Below are 12,435 nucleotides of genomic sequence, written 5' to 3' on the forward strand. Positions count from 1 at the left end.
ATTTTACTGTAAGAGGTTTGAAAAACACTGATATATTGCATTCATGAACCATGTAGAAATATCGTTTTTTGAATGTTTCATTGATGCATTATAAAACGCGATATCGACTTATACGTATGTATTAGTAGGACTTTATATAATTTTTCAAAGCGATACGTAGAACCTGCATGAATTCAAACGATTTTAACATTATTTATTGTTAATTTAATTTATTATTGAGATTCGGTAGTTAGAGCCAACACCTTAATTTCGAACATGTGATCGAACATGTGGTTGAGGGGAAGTAGTACTACAGCGGCTGCAGCACATTCGATTTAAATGTTATGTATAACGTGCTCAATGAAAGCAAAAGATATTGATAAGAAACATTGTGTACACAAGCATTAAAGAACCATGAGGTTTGCATATAAGGTACAAAGAATTTTTCTAGCAAAGAATTTCTGAAGTAAATCACTCAAATTATTAAACTGAACATTAATATCGTCTACATATTATTTCTAACCTAATCCTACAGTATATTACATGTTTCTGTTGACATATTATGATTTTTAACTTACGAAAGTTGCAAGAATAAATTACATTTACCTTCTATCTATATAAATCATTGATAGTTAATTATTCAAACAAATAATGCATCATCACATTTCTTATCATTATACAAAATTGATTAACGATATGACACTTATGTTAAATGCTTCTTGCAGTTCAGTAATCTACTCGGTACAGTTTACCGTAAAGGAGACTTAGTATTTTCTCCGGATGGATCAACGGTCATCAGTCCTGTGGGAAATCGAATAACAATATTTGACTTGAAAAAGTAAGTTTTATAAAAAAAGATATCTAGTGTTCTCATATTCATAATGATTTTCCTTAATGCTCAATTAATTATTATAATACGCATAATTTACACATAAGTACAATCGAATAGATCAAATAATGTATGAAAATTGTGTTTAGTAACAAGTCAAGTACTTTACCCGTGGAGAGCAGATACAACTATACTTGTATTGATTTATCACCAAATGGTGCTTCATTAATCGCAATTAATGAAGGTAAGAATTTCTATAAACCATATATGTGTCAAACTATTCTTAATATTTCTGTATAATGTTTTACTTCGAATGTGTTTACAGATGGTGAGGCTCATGTAATCAGTATGGTCAGTAAAATGATTATACATACATATAGATTCAAACGGCGTTGTAGGTGCATAAAATTTTCTCCAGATGGTAAACATTTTGCAGTGTGCAAAGAAAGTAATGGTAAGGATTTAAAGATGTATTATATATGGAATTGTAATTTACATTTAAATACGTCGGTAAACTAAAATAATGATAATTTTTCTAGTGTTTATCTTTAACGCGCCTGGTTTACAGACGGGCGAATATAATCCATTCATCATGGAACGTGTGTTCCATGGTGCCACGGATGATACAACTTTCGTTAATTGGTCTTACGATTCGAAATTAATCGCTGTTGGTTCTAAAGATATGGCCACAAAAATATATAGTTTAGAAAAATATGCGAACTTTAGGTTTCTTAATCTTGGTAGTCATTCTGATACAATCGTAGCATGTTTCTTTGAGAAAAAGAATTATGATCTGACTACAATTAGTAGGTAACTAGTCATTTATAAATATAATTTATTAGTACATGTAAGCAATAACAAGTGTAGTAACAATTTGCGCATGTACTAAATAGTTCGATGATTTTTTAATCGCGTCATTTATAGAAACGGTCAACTCTGTATTTGGGACTGTACAATCGATGCCGAAGATTTAGTACCGTGGGAACCCCCTGTTAAAAAAGATAAACGCCATCCAGACAGTGATATAGAAGACGATGTTGATATTGAAAAGGTTCTAGAGAGAACAGAGAAGCAAACTAAAGCTTATGAGCGTAACTTACAAAAATCGCGTAATTTTTCTTTTGTATATATATTTTAGCGTATTACATGATTTTAGCATATACATAGTTCATATTTTAGGATATTCCCCTGAAAGAGACAACGACATGGATTTGGATTCTGACTCCGATTCGGAAATTAAAAAATTCCGTTATAAGAAATTATGTCGTCATTATTTAGCCAATAACGTTGTGAAGCAGCAAAACGAGAAAGTTGTACTTACCGCAGCTGCGTATCATCAAGAGACTTCTATTCTTGTAGTAGGATTCAATAACGGTTCATTTTATTTGTATGAATTGCCTGATGTGAATATGATTCATTCTCTTAGGTAATATTCGACTATTTATATTATAGATTCTTTTCTAAAAAGGAAAACAGTTTTTCTTAATAGAGTAATGGTTAATGATTTATAATTCTATCTATTTTTTAGTATTTCTAATCAATGTATCTCGTCTATTGCAATAAATTCAACTGGAGATTGGATAGCCTTAGGATGCTCTATGGCTGGACAGTTACTAATATGGGAATGGCAAAGTGAAACTTATGCTATGAAACAACAGGGGCACAGTAATAACATGAACTGTCTGGCTTATAGCCCGGATGGTCAATATATCGTTACTGGTGGCGATGATGGAAAAGTTAAATTATGGAACACGATGAACGGATTTTGCTCTGTTACATTTCATGAGCATTCATCTACAGTGACGGGAGTTTTGTTTAGTCATAATAGGAAATTTATTGTTTCCGCTTCGCTCGATGGAACTGTCAGAGCGTACGACTTAGCAAGGTATAGGAATTTTAGAACACTTACTTCACCGCGGCCAGTACAGTTCTCCTGTGTTGCGTTAGATTCAAGCGACGAGTTTCTTGCAGCAGGAGGCCAAGATTTCTTCGAAATTTATTTATGGAGCGTTAAACTGGGCAAACTCTTGGAGGTATACGGTCAATTTTTTGTTTGGAAACGCCTTTTTGCTGGAAATTTATATTATTATTAAATAAATATATTTGTATTTGTCAGATATTAAGCGGACACGAAGGTCCCGTCGTCAGTTTAGCATTCAGTCCAAGTCCTACTAGTACAGAATTAGCATCGGTTTCTTGGGACAAGACATTGAAAATATGGAATGCAATCGAACATGGTTCTGCTCATGAAACAATACAATTAATTGCGGACGGTATATATGTTACTTACAAACCAAACGGCGAAGAAGTAGCGGTTGCTACTTTGGATGGGCAGATTTCGTTTTTCCAGTGCAAAACGGCTATGCAAATTGGTAGCATTGAAGGAAGAAATGATTTAGGTAGCGGAAGATCCGATACCGATCTTATCACGGCAAAGAGGAACCTGCAGGGCAAGTAAGTGTTCGCATAAGGATGTAATACGAATTACTTTAATTACGAATAGAACAACTCGTCGAATTTTCCAATATTTCAATATTCGAATACTACCCGAATATTTGTCCAGCGATTTTCAATCGGTGTGCTGTAAGGTTGGAATTAAGTGTTACTATTACAGTAACTTAGGATCTTGGAAATATATTGTTAAAATTATGTTTCTAGAGCTTTCAATACTTTATGTTATTCGGCTGACGGTACATGTATATTAGCTGGTGGGCAATCCAAGAATATATGTATTTATAACGTTCAAGAATTTATGCTACTTAAAAAGTTTGTCGTAACTCAAAATAGATCGTTAGACGCGGTCGACGTAAGTAACTTTCTTACGTCAATTTATCGTTACTTTATTTGTATTATTTTTAACAAAAATTTATTTATGCATAGGACATTATAAACAGGCGATATCTATCGGAATTTGGAAATTTGGCCCTGGTGGAAGAGCGTGAAGAAAACGAAGGAGGAAATGTGACGTTACGGTTGCCAGGTGTTAAAAGCGGAGATATGGCAAGCAGAAGGATGAAACCAGAAGTGAGGGTTTTTAGCTTGCAGTTTTCTCCAACAGGTAAAATTTAGTTTTATAGTATATGTATGCGTTGAATGCTTTAAGAAACAGTTTTGCATCGATATTCGATTCCGATTTCGATTATTTCGATTATCGATTTCTATTATGTAGGACAAGCATGGGCTGCAGTTACAACGGAAGGTCTACTAATATATTCCTTAGATGTTGGTCTGGTATTTGATCCATTTCAATTGGAACTAGGAATTACACCAGAGACTGTGAAAAAAACATTAGACGAAAAGGAATATGCAAGAGGTTCTGATTGTTTATATATTTCCTTCGCTCGGAATAAACTCGTATTGATAAGATATGTTTTTAGCATTAATAATGGCGTTAAAGCTGAATGAAAAGTTGCTGATAAAGCGTGTCGTAGAAAATATTCCGTGCATGGATAGTGAGTTAAAAATACTTTACCGATACTTATTAACTAGTTCATATCCAATGCATATATATGTATATTGTATATTTAATTTCAGTCGAATTAACCGTGACGAATTTACCTGATATCTATGTAGAAAAAGTACTGAAATTCATAGCATTGGAGTTAGAATTGTCTAGACACATACATTTTTATCTAATTTGGGTAGAAACAATATTGACGAAACATGGACCAAAAATTAATTCTGCACTTCAAATGCCGATATTATTAATGTTGCAGAAAAATATGCAAAAGAAATACGATGATTTGAGTAAAATGTTAGTCACTTTGCAACTTTATGTAATAATTGATTATTTAATTAAAAAGAATCGTTGATATTTTGTCATTGCAGATGCGATTTTAATCAGTATACGATGAGCTATTTGAAACAAGTGGGAGAACGCAAAGCTGAAAAATGTATTTCAAATAAAACAACATCGGAAACAGATGAGGAATCCGACAATCATTCGGTCGTAGAACTAGAAATTCTCTAAAAGCATGACAAACTAAGAAGGTAAATTATTATTAAATGCATATATAAATATTTCATATATATGTACAAATTATATATAAGATTTTTTTAATGAATATACTAATTGTGTAAGAATATTTGTCTCATTTATTGTACCAGATGAATTTCACTCTACGACATTTCTATGCGATAGTTGTTACCCGAAAGAATTACATTTATGAAACACTGATTAAAACGTGTTACAAGAATATAATAATGTAATAATAGTATGTATCGTGCAATGAAATAATTTACACATTTTTACTTTAACGTGACTGTACATAATTTTACGCGGCTTTTTTAAGCAATAGTATTGGCCAGTATAGAATCATAAACAACATGAAAAGTATGGGGAATCCCATTCTACTGTAAGTGTCAATTTTCTGTGATTGCGGTTTGTACACGCGTATCATCTGATACTCGGGATCCAGCCAAGCAGTCTGTAGAAGATGTTTGCTACCAGCTCTTTTTTTTTTTACTTTTGGAACATACGTTGACTCATAGTCCCAAATGCTTTGGCCTTTTTCCATGGCAATTATCCGCTAAAAATAAAATAAAATCTCATCCATTTTGCATTTTCGACGCAACATTACAGCCATTATACAAACTGTTGGATAGAGTCGGGATATTACTGATACTCGTAGGTCGTATTCTAGCTGATAACGTAAGTCGAGCACCTTGACTACCACGAATTCACCGAGGGCCGCGAAAACGAACATCATGCAACCCGCCATCCACACATCCAGCGCCTGGGCACACAAAAAGCACCTTAACAGCTTGCTTACCAGCCAAGCGAGCGACTCAGATTTTTTTGGATGAACGTTCATCCAACAAATTTTGCCCATCTCTGCTTATATAGTCATACAATGATCGTAGAATTTATTTTTTTACCGTTGAATACCGTTTAGTACGGTCAAGCGTGTAAATTGCGAAACCTGTTTCATTTCTTTTTATATTGGTTACGTCGAGATTCGAGCGCTCTATCCTTCGCGCGTGGTTCTGCGCGCAGCCAAGTGTTTTCTTTGCAATTAAGACCATTTTACGAGGCGTCGTTTAAAAATCAAACGTCGGATAGTGTTCGATTCAGGTGTCGCGTAACAAATCTTAACGGTACGGAAGGTTACTACCACGTGTACGTAATTTTACTGTTTCTATTCTCTGATATGTACGTTGTCTGAACCACCCTGTATATCGTACCATACGTCGTTGATCAATAAACACATTATGTAAAGATATATTACTCGTGAAACTAACCGACGTTAACGCGTTTCGCTATCTGCGATCGGTAGTACTTGACGACGTAATTAGCGAAGTCTGCAAAACTCTTAGTGAACCTGAATGAAAAGGCCACGCTGGGAAAACGTACTTTCACGTACGCGACTGGAGGAATGTCGCTCTTGAGGCCGGTGAACATCGTTACCAGGGTCAGCATGCTGGTCACCAACAGTGCCACCCGACCGGGGATCGCGTCCAGCCCTAACCAGAAGCTGAACCAGGAAAGCATCACCACCAGCGTCGACGGGGCGAACGTTTGTATCAGATGGTGACCGATTTGCCTCTCGAAACGGAAGAACACCACCAGGCGCGAGAAATTTCCTAGAAAATATGTTCGAAACTCAAGATCGTCAGGCAATCTAATGACGGTCCAAACGAAAGTTTGGTGTTACAATTACGATCGTACCACTCTTCTCGACCATGTAGTCGACGGTTTCCTCGGCAATCATGGGTTTCCCAATGTCGTACTGCAACAGCTTCAGTTCCGGGTTCACCGTGACGCCACCCGCTCCCCATCGTAAGCGTAACTTCTGTTTGTGATAGGAAACTATTGCGAGTAACGCAGTTTTCCAAATTAATGATAGAGACTCTATCGAGCTTGGATCTTATTGGGCAGAGTTATGAACGGAAACCGATGATAGAGCATACAGGGCATCTGGACCACCTTTTCAAGGACACGGGATACACAGTGGGTGTAAGCGTTTTACTTTCAGGAACGACAAAAGCAATCTAATCGGTCGATACAGTTTCCAAACAGAATTTTTTGCGGATAAATGGTTCGTTCGCGGTGCATGCCTCTTTTTAAACTTTGTACCGTCAACTTACAGCTTTCTATATAGATAGGGCATATTTGTATGTCCATCGGGTAGAGCTGAAATTCCATTTGACAGGCGATGATAGCGTGCATCCGCGCCGAGTACTTGACAGTTTTGTTTCTGTACAAATTCACCGAGGAGAATTTGTGATTTAACGCTGCGATTTCTGAAACCAGAAAAAAAGAAAAAAATAGCGTCGAAAGGGTAGGAAGTTTCCAAGGAAGGTACATCGAATATTTACCGTGAAACTTACCGGAAACTTTCGCGTTCAAGAAGTACAAATCAGGCTGCCACAAACTGTCGAAGAAGTCGGGCGGCAATGTTACGTAATCGTCGCCCTCCTCGAAGATGTTGTCCGGCATGTCCAGGCGTGATTCTATCCAGCTTTCGCGCACGAACATGTCCACTCTGCTTCGACAGACAATTTCTATCAGTTTTACCAGTCTTCTAAAAACAATTCGGTAGCTACTAATTCTTTCTTAGCTACGGTATCGCAGGACATCGCGGTACCATAATGGCGGTTCGAATTCTCGAAATCCCCCGTTTAAACTGTTCAATTAAAAAACTCATCGTATTTCATCTTAAACAATCGAAGCGGATTTTATCCGTGACGTTTTAAGTTTCAAATAAATTTTAACTTCATGGCTCTGTAACTCACCGAAAATCCATATCCTCGACATTTATCGAGTTGATATCAGCCACGAGGATATTGAAGTCTACTATCACCGGCATGCCATGCTTGGACGGGGGCCTGATCTCTGCACAGACAGTTAATTTGCATAATAATTGCTCATCCGTGTAAAGTTTTATTCCAGGAATCTACGGGTCGAATCGAGGCGGCACCGGTCAGAATTAAAGATAAGCGGATCTACACGATCGTAAATCTCTCGAGTTATTTACACGCACGCTTCGGGGACTGATGGTTTACCGTTTTCCATGAATTGTTAAGCGGCGACAAGCCATATCTCGATGTGGCTTCTGCATTTGGCCATTGCTACCGAGCGCTCGTTCACGGAAAGTGGGATACGTTGGGCGCGTTTTGTAAAATGGAAGCCTTCCCGTTCTTTGGATCTGGCCAGTTAGATATAATTTCTCACCGAAGCGTATGAATTTTCTCAATAACCCGCAAGAACCTCTAATTTTGTCGCTTGGAGGAAAGAGTCGTTCGACTATGACTTCGTCCCTCCACATTGTCTCGTTCGAACGTTCGCGGAGACGAAGAAACCGAGTTTCACTTGGTTGCACTCTTCCCGGACACCTTTCTCTATACATTAATTTACTTTGCGTGTTATTTTTATTACGCTTGCAAGAAATATGTAACAAACCTTTCACGTAATGCTCCGGCAATAGTATACCAGACTTTAGCGTGGAATTCTTCGCATTCTCGGACGACGAGCTGCGAAAACAAACAAGAGATTTATCGTTGGATTTAACATGCATTTCTTCCTATAAATGATATTCGAGCAAAGACTAAAGTTTATCTCGCACGAAATCTATTCTAGGCAATTGTAAAAGAGTTCGCGTTGCGAAAATATATTAACGCGCGGTGCTGTACGAAGCTTTCTTTTGAAATTAATCGCCGTACGAATACATTTTTCACTTATCGGGCACGTTTTGCAACGGGAGAATCGGCACGGTGTTGCGGAGGAATGCGATTGCTTTCGCGAGGACGGCGGAGGATCGTAAATCACCGTGTTTGAAATTCTGTTTTATCGTTGTTATCACTTAATTAATTAATACTTTCAGGCGGGCAATATTTTCAAGGATTCAAAGTATCCGTGCGCGTGCTAAATATTTCACCGGGCAACGAACATCAGCGGTGCGAATAAAAAGACGAATAATGGCGTGCGATGTACGGCGCGCCATGCATCCAAGGGGGATTCACCTGTACCTCGTAAATCAAACATGCAACGTTTTGAGAATGAAGTTGTACGAACTTTCGAAACTTTAACAGAATTTAAAACACCTTTTACACTCTTACGGATGTTAACATTTCGTATTAAGAAAAATTGTTGCATTGAAAGGTCCTACGGTTTCTTTAAAAAAAAAAAATTACTCTTTTTTTTCCCCCCTCAAAACCGGAGAACCTTTTTAAGGTGTCAATCGCAGGGCCAGAGCGTTTGGTTTACCTCGCGTTAGAATGCACTTCCGCGAAAAGGTTCAGCCACGAATAACAGAGGATCGCCAGGACCGCGTTCTTCATCCTAAGATTTAGACAACTGCCGATACGTTTTGAGCAACCTTCCCTGTCGGCATCGAGCCGTTCCAATTAATCTATTACATGGCAGTTACACGCAATCTACTTCAATTGCAAATATCGTTGAATACTTCGGTCCTGTTGACGTTTTCCTACAGTTGCGTAACAATCCAGCGGCCGACGGAAGTTACGTTGCGACCAACAAACAAGTTCTTTCGGCGTCGTCGATAGAACGTGAAATGATCCAATTCGTGGTACGCGTCCTATTCCATAACTCGAAATCGGGGCCCGAAAACTATCATAAAGAACCTAAACTTCGGGCTGTGTCGGTTTAAGTTAAATGTTGTACCGTCGAACGAAGCTTAATACGATAAATGCATTTTAAGGGCCATTTCATTCGCAACTGTAACGGTAGGATGCACGTAGATGATCGTTTCATATTTTAAAAACATTCTAAAGGGCGTGCAACATCGAGTCTCGAAAATCAATGTCCGGCTGGATGATCACAGCTTATGTACATCCTAGCAAAAAACATGAGTTTTTGCAGAGAAAACGGCATTGTTCTTCCGACTTTTCCACTGCATTGCGCGCATAAACTGCAGCCACCGAACCGCGGTGTTCTTGTTTCACCTAAAAACAATGATAAATATGCCTCGTGACCATTGAATACGAAATAACGTAGACAATGTAATGATAATTTACGATATTCCAGCGATTCCTTACATACCACTCCTCTTTTTACAGAAGATGCCTCTCGAAACCTTTGAAAACCGCTGAATTAATAGCTGGCGAAGTCCTAAACGCGCCATTCCTTTTAACCGTTCGAACGACGATAAACAAAGAGAATTCATTCATGGTAGAAAGATTCATGGACTCAATAACGACACCTTTCTTCCGGAACTGGAAGCCATGCAACAGCGGCTGAATATCGAAACGAGGAAGAGAAAGACCAAGGAGAGTGAGGCCTCTTCATCTTCGGCTGAAAGAGACGCTTCTAAGTCCAAGATTCCGATCTCGCGCGTTACATACGCGGTGTAAAAGAAATAATGCAACCCGAGGATCTGCGCCAAAGGGAGAACTGCTCCTACGACCAGGAAACGTTGTGGATATCGTATTCCGGGATTCTTACACTTCTTGGAGTCTTTGCTGAATCGTTTAGGTAACGAAATAAAGGAAAAAAAGGCTCCTCATCGCCATGGCCATCAGCTTACTCATCCGTGATCGTGACTCCGATGAATGTTTCTTTTCACACCCTGTACAGACGTAGTTTTCTCTCCAGGATATGACACCCTTACGAGAGGACAGCGGTACCAGCATCATTCACGTGCGCCGTGATTAGACGTCACACTAGTCTAAATGTCGACCTCGATCGGCGACCTCGATGAGTCCTTCATTCCTCCACTTTTCTTTTGTTTCTTGCATGACGGTTGCTTTTTGGTCTTGGTCACATAACGCGCGCAAATATGCTCGCGTATATTCGAGTCGATTCCGATAGACGCGTGGGTGGTCCCGGTTGTTAGAATAGAGGCGCCCGATTCGTGATGTCGGTGTCGTTTTGATATTAGAAAGCAAAGCTCCTGGTAGTAAACACGTCGAACGTCCTAGATTTGCACTTCCATGTACAGGGTGTATAAAAATGGCGTGTCTTGGCTATCAAGGGAGGACCCTGTACCTCTGGATCGGCGAAGATCCGTTATATGTATAAACGTAGTTTTGAAGGAGGTCAAGTTTGTTCTTTTAAGTGGAATCATATACGCTAGCTAGTCATCTGCATCAAGAAAAAAAAGTATCAAGCTATTCATGCCGAGGAACCGTTCGTTTAGAAGAAACTTGAATTTCAATACTGCAACCGGTACTAGTAAAATGATGTTTATAAATTTTCGAATTTTAATTCAAAAGTCAGTTACTCGATTCATCATTGATCATCGCTAGCTGTCACAAGTTAATCACAATTCGTTCGCGCGTGAAACCGTTAACCGTCACGTTACCGTCTTGCTAAATAATAACATTGTGCAGTAGTCGACCCGATGGGCATGAAAACGCATTTAGCTATATGATTACGCGCGACTGCACCGTTATCGAATAACAAACTTGGAATTAAATTGCAAAACGATAATTCGTTGAACTAACAATACTCCTAACACCGTAAGAAAACGTTTCGGGGCATCCGTTGATTGCGTGGGCGGAAGAACAAACCGTGACTGGTCGATAGAAAGTCATCTTTTGTAGTTGTTCAGCTTCCAACTAGCTTGTCCTATTTAAGCTTCGACGTACGTAAAAGGAGCACGCCTAAACGCGGGCGGGCTCCTATTTTCATGGAAATAACGCCCCGGTGTGTGGCGCGAAAACTTTTTCAACGCCCGAGGAGACCGGAAGTCTCGTTGGTTTATCGGTAACGCGGAGAAATCGGTGCCCTCCGCGAGAACCTCTTTGCAACTCGTCGAACGCTCGTGAATGTCACGAGTTTTGCTGTCATTATCAAAACAGGGAACGGCGAGTCGTTTCTTAAAACCGGTGCACATTGTTTTCAACTTGTGCTGTCTGTAACCGGATACAATTTCGCCCGTAAGGAAAACCATTTGAACGGACAGCGAGCCGTGAAATCGTCTTTTTACTTTTATCCAACAAGTAACGGATAGTCCTAATAACATTTATATTCGAGATTTGGGTCTAGATAAGGCTGGTGAACATCTCTCGTCGAGATCCGTTTCAGTACAACGACAACGTTTGTGCTTTTCTTATACGAGAACCGAGGTACCGTTAATTGTAGCTCGTGAAAAGTTTGCAAATACCTAGGCTTTTCTCGGTGTCGAAGAAACGATGCAGACGAGAAAATCAGTGAAACTCGCCGCGACGCAAGAACTAAATACCTTTGCACTAAACGCATTCTCGAACGGGTGTCTTTTACTCATAATGCGTACTCTTCGTTGAAACGAATGACAACTTCTTTTAGTTTGTAGCGTCTATTAAATCCGGTATAATTTAAAGAACGCCCCGATATACGTAAATTCCAATTATTTAATCCCTTTTTTCTATATTTCATAATGGGCTGGGTTACATTCGTTTTACGTGCGTATCTTTTGCCTCGTCGACATTAACGAGTAAACATTAATCTCATTTTGCAGTTCTGCTTTTTATGGGTCGAGTACCAAGCAACTTCCTTGTAGTTTGTGTTAAGATACGCCTATAAATTCTACGTTAATTTCTCAAGAAGAATTAACAGCTGTTTTTATGGGAATGTATCGGTTTTCTCATAAATAAACGTTTCTTTCTAGATTGCTAGTCGACGCCTCGGATGGACTTAATACTTGCCTTGGGCATGAATTGCAGGTTCATGTTAACTTCTATGCGAC

At 38.9% G+C, this 12,435-nt stretch overlaps 2 protein-coding genes across 3 annotated transcripts; one reads left to right on the forward strand and one right to left on the reverse strand.

The window, feature by feature from the left end:
• The first annotated feature begins 308 nt into the window (after positions 1 to 308).
• Positions 309 to 5,562, forward strand: LOC122401491 (periodic tryptophan protein 2 homolog). 2 transcript variants are annotated; one of them, XM_043403649.1, is made up of 16 exons: positions 309 to 411; positions 705 to 817; positions 958 to 1,052; positions 1,134 to 1,262; positions 1,348 to 1,618; positions 1,733 to 1,917; positions 1,988 to 2,234; positions 2,337 to 2,841; positions 2,925 to 3,262; positions 3,467 to 3,614; positions 3,689 to 3,866; positions 3,978 to 4,121; positions 4,186 to 4,260; positions 4,343 to 4,562; positions 4,637 to 4,798; positions 5,440 to 5,562. In XM_043403649.1, exons 1-15 carry the CDS (start codon positions 394 to 396, stop codon positions 4,776 to 4,778), a joined length of 2,808 nt encoding a protein of 935 aa, XP_043259584.1. In that variant the 5' UTR covers positions 309 to 393; the 3' UTR covers positions 4,779 to 4,798; positions 5,440 to 5,562. The 2 variants fall into 2 exon arrangements, with proteins under 2 accessions (XP_043259584.1, XP_043259582.1); XM_043403647.1 differs by lacking the exon at positions 5,440 to 5,562 and adding an exon at positions 4,916 to 4,963.
• On the reverse strand, positions 5,037 to 9,088 carry LOC122401493 (glycine receptor subunit alpha-3). Its single transcript, XM_043403654.1, has 9 exons — positions 9,015 to 9,088; positions 8,211 to 8,281; positions 7,544 to 7,643; positions 7,139 to 7,293; positions 6,896 to 7,051; positions 6,477 to 6,617; positions 6,162 to 6,391; positions 5,404 to 5,544; positions 5,037 to 5,337 (listed from the first exon to the last, which is right to left on the reverse strand). Exons 1-9 carry the CDS (start codon positions 9,086 to 9,088, stop codon positions 5,083 to 5,085), a joined length of 1,323 nt encoding a protein of 440 aa, XP_043259589.1. The 3' UTR covers positions 5,037 to 5,082.
• Between the last annotated feature and the right edge of the window lie 3,347 nt (positions 9,089 to 12,435).

This window comes from Colletes gigas, unplaced genomic scaffold (genome assembly GCF_013123115.1).
Source record: "Colletes gigas isolate AHSC1104 unplaced genomic scaffold, ASM1312311v1 Colletes_gigas_Sc00025, whole genome shotgun sequence".
Classification (NCBI taxonomy): Eukaryota; Metazoa; Arthropoda; class Insecta; order Hymenoptera; family Colletidae; genus Colletes; species Colletes gigas.